Here is a 22,774-nt window from a genome sequence, read left to right on the forward strand (position 1 = left end):
GCACTGCCTTCTAGGACATCATCTTTGGCTTCAGTTGTTGAGGTTTCTGTGTATGCTTTACCCTTCTCTATGGTGTCTTCACTTGTCTTGTTCACATACACATGGAGTCCATAAGCTTTTGGATGAGATGTCACTAGCTGGTGCTGCAGAGAGAGGTTCTTCAGTTTCCCTGCGGCTCCACAGCATGCAGCAGAGTCTGTTTTTGTTTGGCTGTCAACTGCTGAAACCTCTTCAATAGGTTGTCCTCATCATTACTTTGAGGTTTTAAGCTCATCTTGCAATCACGAACCCAGTGTCCTTCCTCGTTGCAATTCCTGCACCTTCCTTGAGATTTGGTTTGTGAGTGTATCTGATATTTACCTTTTTCATACCCCGTTGTCCTGTTGTTATACAAGGTTTTGGATTGCAAAGCTCTGAGTTTGACGCCCTGTGTTCTTTCAATCTTTGCTGACCATTCAACAATCTGGATGAATGTTGTTGCAATGCTGTCCCAGTCATCATACTTGATTTTAAGAGCTTCAGAAATCTCAGGTTTCAGTCCATTCACAAATGTGGCTTTAAGAGGCATGCTAGTATCTTTATTGAGATCTTCAGTGTTGTTGTTCACACCAGCATGTTCCATCCAAGTTTGCCTGAAGCGTTCTTCAAACTCTGCAACACTTTCTCCTGTCTTCTGCATGCAAGAGGTAATTTTAGCCCAATTAACCTCTACAGGTTTCAGTTCAAACAAGAAAGTTTGCACCGCTTCCCATCCATCCTCAATGTTTTCTTGAGACTCACCAATCTTTCTTTCAACACTTTCTGTTAGTCTCTTCTGGTCATTGTCTCTTAAGTTCACATTAACAATCATCACACCGTCTAGTGGATGTAAATTGTAGATTTTCTGCAAGCGTTGAAGAAATTGCCAAACTCTCCGTGGTTGCTTGTACACATCTGGCAGTTCTTTTGACCATTTGTCAACTTGTTCTGGAGTAGCTGGCTGGTATGTTCTGTATGGAACATATTTCTTTACCAACTTTTTTACAGTGCGAGTTTGTCGTTCACCGTTCTCCATATACTCCTCCTCACTGTCGATTTCAACTTCAGTCCATCTGTTCTTGACAATTACAGGAGCAAGTCTAACCTTTGTGTTCCTCGTAGCCTGAACACATGTGTTGATTGAAGATTCATCATCACTGTCAACTGAGCTGCTTGAAGATTTTGATTCCAGTCTTTTGGAGAGCAAAGTCAGCAACTTGTCATTCTCATGTAACAGTCTTTCTTTGTCCTCTTTTACAATCTGCAATTGTTCAGCCAGTGCTCGAACCTTTGCTTTCTCTGCTTTGGTCTCACGTTGTTGTTTGTCAGTCTCACACTTCTGCAGATGTTGTAGAATTTGTTTGACCAAAACCACAGACAGTCCATCTTTCTTGGTGTTTGTCCATAAGCGCTGTGTTTTTCCATAAGCCCTTTTAATGTCCGACAAGGCCCATTGTCCACTCTCTGAGTGCTTAATTCTGTACCTTTGGCACATGTCATCATGACACTTCCTCAGTCCCAGCCTTTTGTCCAAATATACATTCAGATTGTCCAACATCTGATCAATGGTGACATTTGGAGGTTCTGTCCCATGCCTTTCTGTTGATGGTCTCAGTGCAGAGCCATAACAATTGTTTTGTGGAGACTCAGCCATGGCAAGTACAGGAAAAGTGCCCTCAGAGGTGTGAAAACAGAACAAAAGGTGTTAGAGCTGTTAAAGGTACTTATTCAGATTTCAATTCACAGCAATCTCTTAGACTGACCATTTCAGTTACACAGACAAATCATTAGTTTGCTAACTTAGTTTTCAATACTACATACAAAACAAAACATTCACTATTTTTCCTTGTTTAATTTCTGAAAAATCCTAAGTGATAAGACTTATTCAATTCTTTCTGAGTCCTAGCTCAGAAGGCTGAATAACTTTGCTTCAAATTTGTCCCTTAGACAATTTACTTTAGATCTTTCTGTATCTTTCAACAGAAGGTAAACAAACTTGTTTCATGGCTTTGTACCATCTTCTTTTAACCCAATTACTTTTCAAAACTAAAAAAGTGGCTACTGAATTAGCACCCAGTCAAGAATTCCCAATTCTTGCAGCAACATCAGTCCCAATGCTTTCTACGGCTCCTACAGTCTCTGGACGAATGGACCAAATTGTTGTTTTTTACACAATTCCTACAGACAAAAAGAGAAAGGACCAAGCCTCTGCTTCTACAATCTCTTTATGAACGGACCAAATTGTTTCTTAAACAATTCCTACAGACAAAAAGAGAAAGGACCAAGCCTTTGCTTCTACAGTCTCTTTCTGAACGGACCAAATTGTTTCTTTAACAATTCCTACAAACTCCAGAGAACAGGACTAAGCCTAGAATTACATATCTGTGGCTCCTACAGACTCATGAGAAAGGACTAAACCTCTCTTTTTTTCTTTTTTTTTCTTTTTAAATGAATCTTACAGACTCAAGAGAACAGGACCAAGCTATAAACACTATTTCTATAGCTTCTACAGTCTCAGAAGAACTAACTAAATCATTTAAAAGGTTCCTACAGACTCAAGAGAAAGGCCCAAGCCAAAAAATCTTAAACAGTGCTACACTGATTATTATGGCTACACTACATACATCAAATGATCTGCTTACTTATGAAAGTGTTCTTCAAGTGTTCTTTTAGAGAGCTGATAAGTTTCACTCACCAAATTAGAATCTTTGAGACAGGATCCAGTTGAATCAAATAACGGACGCAGTCTGTTGCTCTTCAACACAAAAACTGTAGAATGTCCAAGACTTTTCTGTTCTCTTCTTGTTGCAGTTGGTGAGTTCTCTTCTTATCTGTCTCTCCTGGCTGGCTCGCCAAATTGTTAGATTTTGCTGTATTTGGTTGACCAGTGGTTTGGATGGCTCGCCATATGTATTAGATTTCTCTAATACATAAAATAAGTAAGCTTGACCGAAGTTCAGGGGAAAAGAGTTTATTGAAGAAAGTCGTGTAGCATAGCCGTCTTCTAGATCATAACCTGTGTAAGGGTTCGAAGCTTCTTCCTAGTTTCTTCAAAGTTCTTCATAGCTTCTCCTTAGCTTCTCTCTAGCTTCTGCATAGCTTCTACATAGCTTCTCCCATAGTCCTGTCTTTAAGACAGAACTTTATACCTAAAGACAAATGGCTAGAAACAATAGATACTATCAGGACCTCCTGCTGGAGATCCTGCAATCTACAAGAAGTTCCTGAGAAATGCTGTTCCTTTGTTATTCTAAATGTATGGACCATTTGGTTCACACCTTTACAGAGACAGTTCCTGTTGATTGCATCTGGGTCACAGTCACAATGTAAATGCATCTGTCTAAAATTACACATAATCTTTCTACATATGAAGAGTTCAGAAGAGTTACACATAATCTACATACATATGAAGAGTTCAGTTGCAAAACCAGCTAAAAGCCATCTCCGTCAAAAATGAGATAATGATACTGAGTGAATGCTAGGGGTGTCACGAGACGAGACGAGACATGAGACTGGGTTCACAAGAACAAGACGGGACAAGATTTTTAAACTTTTCTTAAGAAATCCTCAATGATGACATATATAGGGAAAACAGTCTTTTGTTCAACTGAAAAAGATGTAGGCGCATTTTGAACTTTATGATCCTAAACTTCCATTTTAATGAATTATATGCAGTAATAAACAACATTTAAACAAGAGCTTCACAATTCTGGATAAATTAAGATTCCCAGTTATTTTTAATAAATTGGAGACCATGATTCTCTCACGATTCAGGAGAAAAAAGATTAGAAAACTAAACAAAATAACGTAACTAGTGGTTCTGGCAAACTGTTCATTCCTTAAGTCTTTCAAAAACATATATTAATTTAAACAATAATAAAAAAAAAAACATTCAGTGAAGGAGTCAGTGTATCACTTCATTAAGACTTGTTTAACTATTGAAATCTCCTGAATGAATGATTCAGTGATATACTTTTGGCAGTTGACATAAACGGGCAGTTGTCGCCACCTCTGGGCGGAAGAGGATAAGCGTTACTATACATAATTAAGCGTTACTATACTATACATTAAGTGTTAAGATACTTTCGTTTTGATCGCTACTGTAGACAATAAGTGTTTATACCCAAACTATAAACTTTTATCCCTGAACTTCTATTATTTAAATGTCTGTTGCACAGAAATAATGATTATAATGTGGTTGAAAAGACTGTTTGTGTTGCTCTTTCTGCGTTCACATTTACCCCGACCCTCTGATTCATTAACATGGGCAGCGACAAAACCTGCTTCTCACGCTCCACTGACACTCGCGATGTGAAACAGTCCTAATACACATAGATAAATTGTTGTCATTCAGGAATAAGATCGTGTGGGTGTTTGAATGGAGATCTCGATATTTTAAGGATTAATCGTGCAGCTCTAATGTAAACACTGCAAAATATTTTGGGAGGATATCGTCACGAGATCTTGCGAGATACGACTGGTTGTGGTCCCTATTGTGTAGTGAAGTCACCTTTATTTATACAGAGCTTTATACTATACATAATCTGTCAAAGTAGCTTTAGTCAGTCAGTCACCTTTATTTATATGCCGCCTTTAACAATACAGAATTGTGACAAAGCGGCTGTACAGTATTAAATAGGAAATAGTGCGTCAATAATGCAACAGTAAGTGCAACAGTAAACACTCAATTTTCAGGTAAAGGCAGTTCATCAATGGATTCAATGATGTCATCATCTAGCTCAGTTCAGTTTAAATAGAATACAATATCGTGTGAAGAAAAAGAGTCCCCAACTAAGCAAGCCAGAGGTGACAGCGGCAAGGAACCAAAACTCCATCTGTGACAAATGGAGAAAAAAACCTTGGGAGAAACCAGGCTCAGTAGGGGGGGCCAGTTCTCCTCTGGCCAGACGCAAAGGGCTCATCTGGTTCCCGTGGCCTTGTGCCGACGGCCGTCTAGGTGACGAGGTCTTCACTGGGGATTCGTCTCTGGGGCTCATCTACTTGATGTGGTCTCCGCTGACATTCAGGGCTGTAGAGGTCATCTCTAGGTGTTGATCCACCGTCTGGGCTGGGTACGGACTGGATCCGGGGGACTGCAGTGACCATCTGATCTGGATACAGACTTGATCTGGTGGTTAAGGTGACCTCGGAATAAGAAAGAAGCAGCGTAGATGCCATTCTTCTTACGATGCTCTGAGTACATCGGGTGTTATGGGAAGTGTTCCCGGTTCTGGTTGACCTAATTAATGCAGCCTAACAATCCTTTAACGGATTTGAATTATAGGAATATGTTGATGTGTTATGTGTAAGCAAGATTAAAGAGATGGGTCTTTAATCTAGATTTAAACTGACAGAGTGTGTCTGTGTCCCGAACAGTGTTGGGTAGATTGCTCCGGAGTTTGGGCGCTAGATAGGAAAATGATCTGCCGCCTGCGGTTGAAACAGGCGCGCTCTTTACAGTGTCAAACAGGATAATAGTTTGTCAGTAATGCAAGAGGACAGTAAGTCAATTTTTCTGTTAAAGTCAGTTCATTGTTGATTCAGTGATGTCATCATGCAGTTCAGTTCTATATCAATAGTGTCTGTGCAATCATATTGACAGTATTGCCAGAAATTAAGCGTCTCCAAGCAAGCTAAAGGCGACAGTGGCAAGGAACCAAAACTCCATCTGTGACCACCTTGGGCAAAATCAGGCTCAGTCAGGGGCCAGTTCTCATGTGGCCAGGTGAAAGCAGAATGGTGTAGGTTTAGTTCCAGGCTGCAACACAAGTCAGATTGTACAGAGAACTTGTCTGGTTTCCGTAGTCTTGTCACGATGATCGTCTAGTTGTCAAGGTCTTTGCAGGGAATCTGTCTCTGGGGCTCATCCAGTTGACATTGTCTCCCCTGGCATTCAGGGCTGTAGAGGTGGTCTCTAGGTGCTGATCCACCATCTGGTTTGGATACCGACTGGATCTGGGTGCTTATGGTGACCATCTTGTCTGGAAACGGACTCAATCCGGGTGGTTACAGTGACCTCAGAATATGACTGAAACAGACTAATATTAGCGTAGATGCCTTTTTTTATGATGTAACAAGTAGATTGGGTGGTAGGGGAAGTGTTCCTGGTTCCGGTTGACCTAATTAATTCAATCTAAAAATCCTTTAACGGAATTAAATTTTAAAAGTGTGCTAGTTGTAGTAGTAAAGAAATGGGTCTTTAATCTAGATTTAAACTGACAGAACAACGCTAGGCAGATTGTTCCAGAGTTTGGGTGCTAAATAGAAAAAGGATCTGCCACCCACAGTTGATTTTGATATTCTAGATATGATCAAATGGTCAGAGTTTTGAGATTGCAGTGGACATGAAGGACTGTAATACGATATGAGTTCGCTCAAATAGTGAGGTGCTAAAGCATTCAGGGCTTTATTAGCAATTACCCAGATTCTAACATTTATACTGTTCAGTAGGGAACCAGTGCAGAGTTGACAGAACCGGGCTAATATACTCATACTTCCTGGTTCTAGTAAGAACTCTAGCTGCTGCATTTTGAACAACTGGAGTTTGTTTACTAAGCGCATAGAGCAACTACCCAATAAAGCATTACAATAATCTAAACTTGAGGTCATGAACTAACGTGTCTGGGTTTGACATTGAGAGCATAGGTTCTAATTTAGATACATTTTTAAAATGGAAAAAATGTGGTTTTACATAAACTAAAATGTTTTTTTAAAAGAAAGATTGCTATCAAATAGCACACCTAGGTTTCTGACTGATGACGAAGAATTGACAGAGCAGTCATCAAGTGTTAGACAGTGTTCTAGGTTATTATATATGGAGGTTTTTGGTCCAATAAACAGCACCTCTGTTTTTTCAGAATATAGCATTAAGAAATTATTCATCCTGTTTTTTTTATATCTACTATGCATTCTGTTAGTTCTGCAAATTGGTATGTTTCATCGGGGAACAAAGAAATATAGAGCTGAGTATCATCAGCATAACATTGAAAGCCAATACCATGTTTCCTGATGATATCTCCCAAGAGTAGCATGTAAAGCGTGAAAAGCAATGGCCCCAGTACTGAGTGTTGTGGTACTCCATACTGCACTTGTGATCAATATGATACCTCTTCAATCACTGCTATGAATTGATGACGGCCAGATAAGTATGATTTGAACTATGCCAATGCCATTCCACAAATGCCAACATAATTTTCTAGTCTGCTCAAAAGAGTTGTGGTAGATAGTGTCAAATGCAGCACTAAGATTGAGTAGCACTAATAGAGATACAACCACCATCGAATGATAAGAGCAGGTCATTTGTAACTCTGAGAGTAGTCTCAATACTATGGTATGGTCTAAACCCTGACTGGAAATCCTCACAGATATCATTTTTCTTTAGGAAGGCATATAGTTGTGAGGATACTACCTTTTCTAGTATCTTGGACAGAAAAAGGAGATTTGAGATCAGTCTGTAATTAAATAATTTTCTAGGATTAAGTTTTTTTTTTTTTTTGTTTGTTTTTTTTAATGAGAGCAGACCTGCCAACCTGTATGCATTTTGCGTAGCGAGTACGCATTTAGACTTCAAAGTATGCTGGTACGATTTGTCACTCTAAAATATGCCAAAACCTGGTGATGCCTCTGTCCATGCACAGTTTTTGTATGTAAATAATTTCTGTGCACTTTATTTCTCTCTAAACTGGCTCTGTTTGTGTGTTTTTAAATCTGCATGCTGAGATGAGGAAATGCCTCCCTAGTCCCCACTTATAACCTGAAAAATCAACACGCCAAGCATCTTTAGTTGTAATGACTTGTAATGAGAAGCATTTCTAATCCTGCTGTCCAATGAAAGAGAACATTATAACACTCCACATCATCAGACGAATGTTAGAAGTAGCTTCCTTCCTGATCTGATGTGGCTTCTTACACAAAATGATGCAAAAATGTATATATTCTGTACTGTAGTTAAGGAAATGTTGATTAGCAATGGATTATAAATATCTGATGCAATCTGGGAAAACCTGATGAATGTTGTGCTGAGACTTTTTCAGGAAATTAGAAAAATAGGTAGAATGTAAATTTTTTTTTTTTTTTATTGTCAAAATGAGATTTTTAATTAAATTATTGTTCTATAACATCTTGTCTATCATCTCTGAAAATATCTTGTCAAAATTCACTAGTGCAGAAAAATAGCGATTAATTGCAGGAAGCAGAATTGACTGTCTTTCTCCTATGTTAAGAATGCGCTGCAGAGCGGTTAACCTATCACAATAAACCACGTAACATATTTAATAAAGGTGTATCAATGCACATTGTCTGCCAGTCCTGTGTAAACTACGGCACGCAACGTTTTTTATTAATTTTTTTAATATTCTTAGTGGCGGAGTGCAACAATGCAGTCTGAAGTACTGTAGCTCCTCACCTAAATATTCTTACTCGTCTCAGTCTGCCCAGTCTTCATGTCAGTGCCCTAAGTGATGTTATAATGGACTATTTCACATCCAGAGATGAAGGATCGGATGATGAATTTGCTAAAGAGGAGGAGTCAGATGACGGTCTGTTTTATGTACAGTGCACAAACAGTTGTGCTGTGCTCGCTTTTTTAAATGTAAACTGCAAGGTAGGCTGCATTATTCCTTCTATCTAAACATACAAGGGGTGATCAAAGGTTCTGAGACTATGCCCATGATAAACAACGTTAGTCTGTTCTCTCTCATAGTTCTCATTAAATCTGTGAATTGAAAGTGAAAGCAGTCTCACTTTCAAACCCATTTTTCTCAAAATTCTATTCCTGAAAATCATAGCTATTAGCGAACTTCAGATAGCCGTAACTTTTGTTTAGTTCAAGCTATGGACAAAATATGTTATCAAAACCTAAAACATTTCACCATGTGTTGAGTTTTCCTAGATCGCAGCACATATGCTTAATTATTATGAAAATACCTGAGGTGGTTTAAGAACACAGATTAACTATACATTGTCACAGTCAAGTGTTTATTGTCGTCTTCTGTTTATTGTTCTTTTTCTGTCTTCTTTTATTCAGTTACTGCGATAGCTGGATACTTTTGTCTATAGTAGGGATTTCCTGGAGCATCATCAGTTCTATTACTTCATTTTCTGGTCCAGGGCACCCTCAGGCATCCAGTAAAAATTAAACAGACATTGCATGTGTTTATAACACTAAATAATGGCCTATCCATAAAAATAATACTTCTCTCAAAAGAAATTTGCAGTAGACATGATAATCCATGTTTTTTTCTGTACTGGAGTTTTATTTATATATATATATATATATACATATATATATATATATATATATATATATATATATAAACCTGCAGTACAGAAAAAACATGGATATATGAGGGCCTGAAGTTAGGAAGTACGTTTTAAGGAAAATATAATTATATTTTCATAATGATTTTTTTTTTCTTCTCAAACCTTTTCTGTGGTGTAAAAACACCCCTGGCCAAATGCCCCCAGAGGGCATCACTTCTTCCCACTTTTAATTTCCCTAATTTATCTAGGTGGTTGAATAAAAATATGTGGACTTTATATCTAAAAATTACCTTACCTTAAAAATCACCAGCAAGCTTGTTAGACAGTTAGCATCAGCTAACAATATTTAATGTAACTCATTTTCAGTATGGTTATAAATTAAACATTCATATCTGTCTACTCGGCTAGTTGATCCAAACAATATAACATTTTATAATGTTGAAAATAAAAACTGACGTCACATAGGGCTAAATGCGTATCATTTTAATAAAACCGCTAACATTACAACAGCAGGGAATATGAACATGCATGAGTTTTTTTATACATATCTGTTATTTTAATGTTTTGTTTTTTGACCTAAAGCATAGACAGTTGATGCATCTGCATTCAAGCATTTTAGTGGGCTTAAATAGATCACCCTGTATAGCAGATTTAGTTCACAAACAACTGACAGTTTTGAACTAAATGTGATTTCCAGTTACAATAATTAATCCTAAAATTCAACATTAGTAACTTACTTTTCTCAGCATCAGTCGTGCGCGTTCACAAGATCTCCCGGCTCTTTCTTGTGAATTCAGTTCAATGGAGACTCGCTCTAAACGGATCATATGAATCTGTGAGTTGTCGACTCAAGAACAGCTGCAGTCGGATTATTACAATTTGTGAATTAATTGTTTGGTGCGATTTGCGAACCGATTTAACAGGTTTTATTGAAAAAAATCCATTTGTTCATGATTCAGACACCGCTTCTGCGTCTAGGAGCATGTGATATATTATAAGGTGTAACAATATGTTTTGTCTACTTTTAAATGAAGATGTCAAAAGCAAATATACTTTGATAAAGTAATCTGTATGAAGCCAACGGTAGGTCTAGGCTTTCCAGCCTGTGCCAGAATGAATTTTTGTGTGAATCGTACATAAAGCTGTTCTGAACTTTAGGATTAATAAAAATGTTCGTATTTTCAAAATGTAAACATGCTGTGTTCTTTTTGTTAAACTGATGACACTTTTTGACAATTGTGATGCACTGCCATAATAATTACAAGTCAATTTGCCCTTGCCCTTGCCCTTGCCCTTTTTTTTAATTTATTTATTTATTTATTTATTTTTTGGCAGTTGAGTTTATAACTGCAAAACACAGCACTTTTCACTATCACTGTTTACACAGCTGGTCATTTTAAGAAGAGCGCCCGACATTTTTTCCGCTGGCTAAAACTCTTTGGTGGACACTAGGGATGTCACAATACTCAGTATAATATTGAACCGTTCGGTACGACATCCACGGTTCAGTACGCGCTTGTGAATTGCGTTTTTTCGGTTTTGCATTTAAATAACTTGTTTTATTTTTCTCAGAATTTGCTGTGTGTCCGCGATTTCACGTGCTGAAATGAGGAAACGCTTCCCTGCTTATATTTGAAAAAGCAACACACGCAGAGCATCTTCCATTCTAATGACATGCAATGATAAGCCTTTCTAAACCTGTTGTCCAACAAAAGAGTTATAAAAACAAAAGTTATAAAAAAATATTATAACTTGTTTTTAATTCACAACATTATTCGAGTGTTTAAAATAACTTCATGTGATCTGATGTGGATTCTTATCACAGAATGAGGCGGACATTAAATTATATACTCATATTCTATATATGTCGATTAGCAATGGCTTATGAAAATACACGAGATGGCTTTAAGAACACAGAGTTTATTGTCCTTACATTTTGTCATTCAAAACGTTTAACGTTATATTTTTTTTTAATCAGTTACAGCAATAGCAATACCTTTATCCATATTAGAGAAGCTGGAACAGAACGTAATCAGTGCTGCTACTTTGACGCATACATGAGTTTTTGCACGAGGGCGCCCTCTGGCGTCCAGTATGAATGAAACCCATTCTATTTTGCGTAAAAATCGAAAAAATAATACCTCTCTCAAAAGAAAAATTAAGTAGACGTATACTAAACCACGCTTTTCCCAGTGTACACCTTACGGGAGTATTTTTTTTATTTGTTGCAAGAAAAAAAGAACCGAACCAAACTGAAAACCGTGGTTAAAAACCGAGGTACGTATTGAACCATGGACTAACTGTATTGTTGCATCCCTAGTGGACACACGTTATTGAATTTTTATTGTTAGGCATATGGCCTATTAGTTTTACCTGAAAAAAGGTAGACGAGAATATTCCACTGTGTTCCTGGACACGCAATTTGCTTAGCTGTATTTCATACAGCCTCATAAGAAGAATGTGATGCGACATGCGGCTTGAGCCAGTGAAGGAGATCATTACTGATGAGTGTTTTGTTTTTATTACTTGCATTAATTGTTATTGTGTTATTTTGACATAACTTGTACACATTTTTCTAGTTGGACTTTTCTCAAACTATAATTCCAGACTACATATATGAAATCAAGTGAAATGTTTTGAAGTATGTGTCATTTCATTGCATCTAAGGTGGCTTTCACACTGGGCTCATTTGCTGCAGTCCGAGCAGGGCACGCTTCTTCATGTCCCCCCCCACAGCATTGGTCTGGACTCATACTCAACTTGATTCTTTCAAACCGTGGTGCATTCGCGTTCAGATTACGTCATCACAAATGCACACAGCACATGAGTGTGGCTCAATACATTGTGTTTTTTAAATTAACCCTCTGGGGTCTGAGGGTGTTTTGGCACCCTGGAGAAGTTTTGACATGCTCTGACATTTGCGCTTTTTTCAGTATCTTAAAAACATATTAATGGCTAAAGTCAGATTACATTGTAATCAGCACAAACTGGGCTACAATAATATGCAAGCAACATTAATATACATGTTTGTGTTTTGTGTTTTAAGTCACTGAAATAAGGCCATGAAACACATTCAGAACATTAGTTCACAAGACTTTTGAGAACTGGATGTCGTAGGCTAGAGTTTTTTCTACAAGATGATGTGAAAATCATCTCATTCACTAGTTTACAGAAAACAATATATTGATTTACATTTTCTAAGACATCTTTTGTGATCGAAAGGGAATATGCGAGGGAGTGACAACGGGCATGAATGTTTAGTGATTCACACCTGAGAGACAAAAGGCCCTCCTCTAATTGCCCATCAATGAGACTGTGACTGTCAGGTAGAAACAATGTGAGAAGATTCAAAGAATGGAGTTTTAGATTATTTGTATTTTATTTACAACACAGTATAATCAAAACATACATAATGAAGGTCAAAAGCACATTATTGACTACGCTGATGTTACATGTACAGACGTGAACAGACTTTGTGTCATTCCTGAAAACTATTTTATGAATTCTGTTCAACAAGTGATTTCTGCTTCTTTCCATTGATTCAAGAAACAAAACTCATCATCAGTAGTCCAGGAACTTGTTTTAACATAGAATATCAGTGTAGCTGAACATCTGATGTTGGTACAGCACTCTTCATGTGGCGTTCATGTAGCATTCATTTGTGGTGCAGGTATCAGATCACTAGAAAAAAAAAAAAACAAACAAAAAAAAACATCTGTGAGCATGATAATATCAGGAGCATCTGTAATATATACATGTAGTATGATTTTGTAGTCATAGACACATGCTTTATACTATCATAAAGTTTTTTAATTTTATATCTGAGAAACTATTATTGTTTAGCACGTTAAACATCTATTCACAAACAGAGTATTAATAATAAACTAATATTACTTTTATGTCCTGTAGTACATTCAGGGTAATTAGATCAATTTTAAATGATTCAGCTGGCTGCAATGTCAAGTTTACAATGCTAGAACTGATATGTTGTGTGCGCATGGGAGGCGCAGACATGAACACTTGGTTTCCTTATCAGGTAGATGTGGTATACCTTCAACAGTGAAACGTTGTACTTTTGTAAAATAAAGAAAACGAACAAAATATGATTGCTGTCTCGGTCTTCCTGAAATTAAGAAAAACTCAGCGATACTGACTTCTTGTGACAGACAGGAGAAATATATTTATAGAAACTTTGAAGTGCCCACGTGTAAGTGTTTACGTTTCGCTTATTTGATATTAAGCATTAAGTCACTTTGGAATATAAATCATAGCAAGTTTCAGAAGATAAAAAATGTGAGTTGTATTTCGGAAAATATGGTATAGCAAATTATTTTGCAAGCCCTCTGGCTTTGTGTCACGGACCCCGGTTTGAAAACCCCTGCTCTAGATAATGTTACGTAAAGCACCATTACTTCAAACGAATTATACTTGAAACCAAACCACTGATAAATATTAAAAATATTACTATAAATTGTAACACACCTCCCCCTTTATTACCAGCACACTCTCCACCCTCAATACCATGACTGGAGTGAGACCCTTGAGCAAGGCACTAAACCACTAACTGCTCCCTGGGCGCCGCAGCACTGGCTGCCCACTGTTCCGTGTGTGTGTGTTTGTTCACTACTCACTGCTGTGTATGTGCACTAGAGGTCTTCACGGTCAACCGGGTCCAGTCCCAGTCTATTACCTCGGGTCTCGGGTCTGTTTAACATTTGTGTGTAATACCCAAATCAATCAGAGAACACCGCACCCGCGTGTCGATCAACACTTTGTGTTTTGTAACTTGCAACTTGTAAAATTGGGATGAGAGAAATGTGAGCGGGAAATAAGGTGGGAAAAAACATGCGTGACGCGAAGTTACAATGTTAGTATGTCTCATGTGAATTCCTCCTTTAAGCTTCATAAGATTAACTAGGTGGAGCTTTAAGCATATGTTTTGTATTGTTTTCTTTTACTGAAGAAGAGATGCACCTGTTATTGAAAACGCACAATGGTGCTGTCCTGGGTATACGCAGGTATACGGCGTACCCACTTCAGTCGGCTTTGTGTATACCTACTTCTAAATCCACTCTAATGCGCATCATTCAGTAGTGTCTTGCATTACCTAAAATCATGACAGTCCACCACGATATCTAATCAAACTGCACGTGAATGAATGCAAATACTCCATAAAAGCAAGACCATGGCGCCGGCTTCCTTTGAAATATGATTGCGCCCACGCCCGCTTCATCCTGCTTCGTAACAGAAATGCCGCCTACATGCGCGAGAGAATGTCAGGGGAGGCGCGTAGAGTGGGTAAGATGATTAATTGTTGATTACTCATCTCAGCAAGAGAGAGAAACAGCCTAACATGGACGGAAATGTTAGTGTCAAGGAGGATTGATCACAGTCAGGGATACTAACAGTAAGTAAGCCAAAAAGTTTTTTTTCGCAACTTGTTTATTGACTTGTTAATAGCAGTTTACTGTGCAATGTGACTGGGTGCAGTCAGGTCTGTGTCTTCCCAGCAGTTCGGGTCCAATTTACGAATAACAGTCGGGTCCGCATCGGGTCCGGGTAGTAAATTTAAGGCATTTCTCGGGTCTGCACAGGTTCAGGTCCCACTTTCAATTTAAATACGGGTCCGGGTCGGTTTCATGCAACAAATTTATGGGTCTCTTCGGGTTCGGGTACGAATTTTTGGACCCGTGAAGACCTCTAATTGCACTTGGATGGGTTAAATGCAGAGCACAAATTCCAAGTATGGGATACCATACTTGGCCACACGTCATGTCCTTTCCTTTCCCTTTCCCTTTCCCTTTACCTTTTAGATATGGTTCATGTTTATAACAGTAATCTTGGTGGTAGACTTGTTTAACGTGATGTATTTATCTGGTTTTAGCCAGGTTTCTGTTAAACATAGCACATCTAGGTTACAACCTGTGATCATATAATTTACAAAATTTTCATTTTAACACGTTAAAAATATTTAACGCAATTAATGCAGGGGCGGGGCTAGGTTTGGACACCCCACCCACAACCACTAAAGAAATGCATTTATTTAGATGCAGAACGTAATAACGAGCACATCAAAAGGGGACGGGAGACTTTTCAGTCGTGCGCACCAACATCACCTCAGCACCAGGCGTGAGTCAAACATGCACGGAAATGATACCGTAGCAAGGAGCTTCAGTAGAACGTCAGTGAACTGCGGTTAGATGAGATGTTGTCTGGTCGTATGTCAGTAAAAACGAATCTTCCTGTCCTGTCAGCTGTTATACTGTGCTTGTAGTGCGTGCTCTTCAAGTGCTCTCACTAATATGCCAGCGCGCTGTATTAGGCTATAGCCTATTAACTATGACTTTTCCCTCAATAAATTCCTTATTTGCTACTTATTAATAGTTAGTAAGGTAGGTATTAGGTTTAGGTATTGGGTAGGATTAGGGATGTAGAATAAGGTCATGTAAAACAAGGCGTTAATATGTGCTTAGTACTAATAAATGGCTAATATTCTAGTAATATGCATGCTAATAAGCAAATAGTTACCAGTTTTTTTTGTTTTTTGGTGGAAGTGGGTGAATCTGAGTATATGTAAAAATGTCTTTGCGTGTATATGTATGGGTTTACGTGTACTTGCTGATTGTTTTGATAAATATATGATTGTGTGCATTATAGCATTAAGGCATCAGTGTGTGTGGAAGTGGTGTGAGTGTGTGTGTTGCTGTGTATTCATATCACATCCACTATGGCTGTTTCTCAATAAAACCAATGAAAAATTGATCTACAGGTTATAGACACTTTGAAGACATAAATGAAATCATATTAATATTATTTTCATTAATTAACATCAGTGTTCATAAAACATTAACATTTGAATTTGTACCTTTGTATTTAGCTTTGAAATGTTTGCACAAATTTCTCAACCTGTTATATAACTAATACATGAAATTCTTGCTAAGACCTGATGTCCATTGCGATGGACAGTAAATTTAAACAAAATCCTGTGTTCTGCAACTCTGACAGATCTTCAAAAAAACTTTGAATATTATCATTTTTTAGTCTTAATTTTAGAACCGGTGCAAGTTGATGAGTCTACCATTAACATAACTCTGTATATAAAAGGTAAAATATGGGGTTCCTCCTCTTCCTGTCGGTTATCATGTCTCTCTTTTGTGATTGTCTGTAGCTCAATCAGATTAGGTTAGGAGTCAGATCTTCATTGTAATTGGTTGATCAGGGACCAATCAGTGACCAGGCATTGCTCATATTTTAAAAACATAAAATTTTATTGGTTTAAACAAAAAATCATGTGATGTCCATTTCAATGGACGCAGGGTCTGAAGGGGTTAAAACAATCTTTACATAAACCCATTATAATAACTAATGTACATTATAATAACCTTGTGTCCTTCAGCAAGAAAATGTAGCCAAATTAAATAAAGTTATCAAACTAAAATCTAAATTAAATAAAAGATAAAGCTTAAAACTACAGAAGTCATTGATTTCCTCTTTTTTTTTAATTTTGTATATACAGTGCTGCTTGAAAGTTTCAGAACCCTTTAGAATTTTCTATATTTCTGCATAAATATAATGCAAAACATCATCAGATTTTTACACAAGTCCTTAAAGTTGACACGGAGAATCCAATCAAACAAACAAGACCAGTGTGAGAAAGTCATACTGGGGTTCTTCGCAACCTCGGAAACTTTAACAAAAAAAAAAAAAAAAAAAAAAAAAAAAAAACGGCATAAACTGACACCTAATTGTCATCCTATTGACTGAAAACACTTCTGAACAGATAGACTCTAATTGCACCTTCAAATTAACTGCTAATCCTAGAGATTCACATACTTTTGCAACTCACAAATATTTAACGCTGGACAATTTTTCATAATAAATAAATGACAAAGTATATATCTTCATCTCATTTGTTGAATTGGGTTCTCTTTGTCAATTTTTTTTTTTAAAAACTTGTGTGAAGATCTGATTAACTTTTTGGTCATATTTATGCTGAAATATAGAAAATTCTAAAGGGTTCACAATCTTTCAAGCAGCACTGTATGTGTGTGTGTGTGTGTGTGTAAAATTAAATTACATTTCTAAACGTATAGCACTGTAATGAGGCAGCACCATATGACAGATGAGACCAACAAGAAAGGCTATTAATTATCTTTCATTGCGCAAAAGTATTATAATACTAAAGGCTCCAATACAGAGTGGCACAAAGCACTTATGCGTATTCTGTGCATTGGATCATTGAAGCAACACTAAGTCACAGCACAATAGCGCTCCACATAGAAAAGTTCAAAGCGCAAAGTGAAGAGATAATAATGCATTGTGTATTAAATCCGTGCGATAGTTTGAGTTTTATCTTTTAACAGTTTTGAATTTTAGTTAACTGTGCTTGTGAAGAACAATTTATAGTGCTCTCTACAACAGTGTTGTGATCTAACAGACATCCGGTAGAAATTAACATGATTTAGAAACAGCACGAAACTCCAGCAAGATAAAGTCCTTTTATGCAAAACCATTAATCTTTATTTACAGATCAAGCATAATAGGAACAGTGAAGAGAGTTTCATTGTTTTGATTGTCATCACCGAACACAGTTTGAATTCTGAATGGAGGATGACAGACAGCCCCAGAGGAGACAAGAGTTTACGTGAACCTGACTTTATAATGTGCTTTATAATGTTTTGTGGCTTTTGCAGGGCTTAACAATAACACAATAGTAGCTATACGCAGAATATCCAATTTGGATCGGTCTTGTCTAACCAATCCCCAATCCGGCAGAAAATGCCAGTATCAGAGCAATACCGATACTGAATATCGGATCAGTGCACTCCTAACATTAACTATAGTGTTTTGTAAAATATCACTACTGGCTATATTCTAGAGAGTTCATCTATTATTTAAATTCAACTTACCAGCGAGTGTGTTTGAGAAACACTGAAATGAATGGGGTTCAGTGCTGGAACTCTTGGTTGCTCCCAGGCATGCATTATTTCTGCATTCCTCATTTCCTATGGAAGTCTATGGGATAGACTTGTTAAACAGATACTTGTTCAATTTTGATGTTAGTGATTTGTTTTACTTTTTTGCATCACACTTTCTATGAATATATTATATATATTTTTACTTATTTAACCTTGGATCAGAGGTCATTTTTACACCTTAACTTTTACCTGGCCACCAGTTATTTGGCCAGTTATTTTCTTCTCAACTTCAAACTGTTTTGTATCAAGTAAAATATTGTATTTCCTCTTTCAGGTTTTTGGCAGAGTTTCATGAGGACTTCTTTCCAGAGTCTGCATATGTGTCTGCAACTGAAGCCCATTACAGCATGAAGCAACCACGCTCAGTCTTCTAAGAATCCTTTAAAGAGAGTTTATTTTCTGCTGAGCTCCTCTGAACGTCTGGTCCACCCCTGACATTGAACCTTGAGCTTATGTTCTTTATGTTCTTGCTTCAAATTTTATAAATTTCCCTGGAGTGTTTCACCTGGCCATTTCTAACTATTAATTTGCAATGACAACTTTATTGACAATCTTTTTTGCTATTGTTTAGTTTTTTTTTTTTTTTAAAGCATTTTGAATTTAGTTGCGCAAAATAATCATTTTCTTGTTTTCTAGTTTTTCTATGCTATATGAAGCCGCCATTACCTCAAACTTGTGCTCGTTTTTTTTTTTTTTTGCATCTAAAATGGATCATCTAACATTTGCCTTAGTTATCTTTATTTTGCTTGTCCCTTCTCTCTCCTTCCTCTGCATGTGCTTAAAACAAGGAATTGCACAAAAGCAAGATGTTTAATGCACATTTATCCACTTTGCCACACAGAATTGTTGTGGTAACATTGTGTTAATAATGCATTTTTATTATGAGCTCCATTGATAATTGCTTTGTCATTCATTCACTCACAAAATATATTTGCTTTATTGTACATTACTGTATATAAAGTTCTCAGTGGTACAAGGTTTCATCTCTTTTCTTTCTGTGAAAGTAGGTCAAGGCTGTTTTATTCATATTTTTTTCCATTATTCCTAATAACTAAGTTTATTATTCCCAAGTGTTCCTGTTTCTGTGTATTCTGTGGTGACTTGTCGATTATCAAAGCCACAGTTACTTATTATGGTGGTGCTTAATTTCTCAATACATTATTCAAACATTTGTTTCCAGTGTTTTAAAGACTGGAAAATACTTGTTTTGTTGCAGCCTTTCATTGGCATTAATTTCAATTGTTAAAGAACTCTTTAAAAACAGGTAAACTAATTATGGAATCACTTGTGTGTAAACATCATGTGCAAAACTATTTTATAACGTTTTTGTATTACTGAATTTGTATTTCCACAAATCTAAATCTAGAGTCATGTCTATAGGTTTGTCAACATCTGTGATGACAGGCAAGGTTGTGCCCCATTCTTTATTTAAAGTAGCGTTTCTTAATGGGGATGCCCTCAGTTTTCTGTAGTGCAGCTGCCAAACCTATGGAATGCCAAAGCTGTCAAAATAATAAATATACAAATAAATATTAACAAAATAAATACGTGCATAAATATACAAAGAAATGCAAATAAATAAATCTCTAAATTTCTGTTTGATTCCTTGTTTATGTATAATTACATTTTCCCACATTTTATTTTTTCATTTATTGTACATTTATTTCCACTTTTATTTATTTATATATGTTTTTGTCAACATTTATATATTTCCACATTTATTTATTTCTAAATTTTCACATTTATTTTTTTTCTATGTTTTATTTCAGACATGATATAATTGAGTTCAGAGAATAAATGGTGTGCATATGAAGTCATCCAGTTATAAATTGTATTGTTTTTACAGAAAGACAATATATATAAACACAATACAGATAGTTCATAATTACCAATAGCCTATGCAGTAAACATAGGGCATGTGCAGTTCAAAAGACATGATGCTTCTGTGTGTGTACTGATGTTTGTTTTGGTGTAGCCTGTAAAGACGTGATTGGTTTGATTGAAAGACACTTTATTAATACTTCACTCTGCAATATCTTGGAAATAGGAGTTTCATTTTATGCATTTGAATTGTAAATTGTTATTCATGCAAAATTAGGAAACAATTGTAAACAAATGTATGCTGAATGTGCAGTGCATTTCAAACATCACTTATCTCAGAGACATCTTTTTGATGTCTGCATTTACATCATTTATTAGAGTGTTTGCTTATCTGCAATATATTAGGACGTATTAGAACGTTTCTTATCAGATGTCATATAGACGTCTATTACATGTCTTTTTTTTTTGTTTGTTTTTTTTGTTTTTTTATGGATGTTTATGATTTAGAATGTATGTAAAACTGACATGTAACTGTATGTAATACAGACGTCTGTAAGATGTTTGTACACAGCAGCTGCTTTCCAGATCAAGCGATCTTTAACAGACATCTTATAGACGAATGTGTGCTATCTGGGTACATAGCCTTCAATGAAATGCGTTTATGAATAAAGCTGACCCACATTAAAAATGTTTCATATGCATGAAAGAAATGGTATTCCTACTGAGAAAAGGCGTTTTAGAGCATTTCTGAGCATGCATTTGTTTCATAAGCTAAGATGCATAAAAACACTATTAGTGTTCACAGAAGCTCTTAACTAAGCATTTCATGCACTGAGGCTCAAACTAAATTTGACATGCATAAAACTTCTAACACATCAAAATGTGTCTGTCTGCATTGCAAATAACATTTCTTTCATGCATATGAAACATTTTTAATGTGGGTCAGCTTAATTTATAAAATTGCATAAACTAAGGTTTTCTGACTGAGAAAAGATGTTTTAATCTTTTCTCAGTCAGAAAACCTTAGTTTATGCAATTTTATAAATTAAGCTGAGCGTTTTTCTGAGCTTGCATTCTTTTCATAAGCTGAGATGCATAAAAACAGTATTAGTGTTCACAGAAGCTCTTAACTAAGCCTTTCATGCACTGAGGCTCTAACTAAATTTGATATGCATAAAACTTCTAACTCATCAAGAAAAGTCTTTCTGCATTGCAAATAACATTTCTAGGAGCCGATTTAATACTATTATATACTTGGCCACTGGGTGGCAGTGTGACACAGTATAATTGCAGCACCAGTTTCAGGTGTGTACACGTTGCTAATTAGGAAGCACACAGTTTTTGACTGCACAGCAGAGTAGTGTGTAAAATGGACTGTGGTCATACGCTGTGTGTGCAAGGTATGGACTTTAATTTTAAAGATTTGTCGAACAAGAAACACTCACAGCAAGTTGTTTAGAGACATTTCGCTATTGGAGCACAACCCGGATAGCAAGCACAGTCGGGCGATTCCGGCTGAAATGCGGCACTGTCGGCTTAAGCCGGGCTCATACTACGGGATTTTTAGCTCGATTTTGCCCCGATTTTCCCCTCCCGAGAATCTGAGCAAAAATCTTGTCTAGCACCTCGATTGGTCCCGATGTTCGGCTCGGATTATCTGGTAATGTGAGATATTCACAGATCGAATCTTACACCTCCCGATCTGCTCTCAAACAAATCGGGGCCGCCCCAATCATATCAAACATTTTTGATATTCAGGATTTTAAGTCGGGATGATAACGGCTATGATTACACAGTACTTTCACAACAGCCAATGCGCGACCGCAAAACAGCTGCACGGTCCATTGGATAGTGGAGATGTAGGAAACTGCGTCTTATGTTTTTGTAGTAACACTGTCTGTATAATATGTTGAAAACATACCACAACCGCATGGAGCAATTGGAAAGCAATGCTCCATGGTCCGAGTCCCTTCTGCCAAAACGCCTTATACTGCTGTTTTAGCAATTAAAATAGTTCAGTTTTGTATGTAATGGCAAAGTGATTATATTTCGTTTCGTTTTTTTATTAAGTTAATTTAGAAAAACGTTTGGAGCATTTTTTGTTCGTTAAGTTGTGTGTTTTTTTTTTTTTTTTTCTTTTTTAATTAACGACCAAGCGGTCAGCGGCAAACAGTGAGTTGATCATAGACTATGTTTAATCAGTTTTGCCTTCTCAAATCACGACCTGCCTAAAATAAAATCTATATATAAAACAGTTAAAGCATATAAGTTAACTAACTTTTTTTTTTTTTTTTTTATTATAAACTACAACAAAACATATACAATTATAACAAGATATCCAAATAAACAAAATTAATAAAAAAAAAAAAACATTTGTAAACATTGAAAGTGAAAATGGTGATCTGTTGCGTAAGATCACGTGAGGCGCTCCCTCCTTCATGGTAATCTTAATAATATCTTGTAGTGGGTGATGCGCCATAGTTTTCAAATCTTGTAGTGTGTGCATGTTTAAGATTTCAGGGAAGATCATCTGCAAAGATTCTCCTTATGTGTGCGCTGCAACCAGATTTCATAATCGGTTAGGATTTTAAAAATCCTGTAGTGTGAGGCCGGCTTTAGTCTCGGCATCAGTAAGAATATAATGGGCCAGAGCCGTGCCGACTCTCCAAAACACTACTGGCTGACAGACGGCTTTT

At 36.7% G+C, this 22,774-nt stretch overlaps 1 protein-coding gene across 3 annotated transcripts in view; it reads left to right on the forward strand.

Annotated features, from left to right (window-relative positions):
- Positions 1-19,852, forward strand: part of LOC127168755 (male-specific lethal 3 homolog) — a 91,661-nt gene extending 71,809 nt beyond the window's left edge. For all 3 annotated transcript variants that reach the window (XM_051115819.1, XM_051115827.1, XM_051115835.1), the window contains exon 13: positions 18,532-19,852. In XM_051115819.1, coding sequence (XP_050971776.1) covers positions 18,532-18,631 — 100 coding nt within the window. In that variant the 3' untranslated portion in view covers positions 18,632-19,852. The remainder of the gene's footprint in view (positions 1-18,531) is intronic.
- The last annotated feature ends 2,922 nt before the right edge of the window (positions 19,853-22,774 follow it).

The sequence above is a fragment of the Labeo rohita genome, chromosome 1, assembly GCF_022985175.1.
Source record: "Labeo rohita strain BAU-BD-2019 chromosome 1, IGBB_LRoh.1.0, whole genome shotgun sequence".
In the NCBI taxonomy this organism is placed as follows: domain Eukaryota; kingdom Metazoa; phylum Chordata; class Actinopteri; order Cypriniformes; family Cyprinidae; genus Labeo; species Labeo rohita.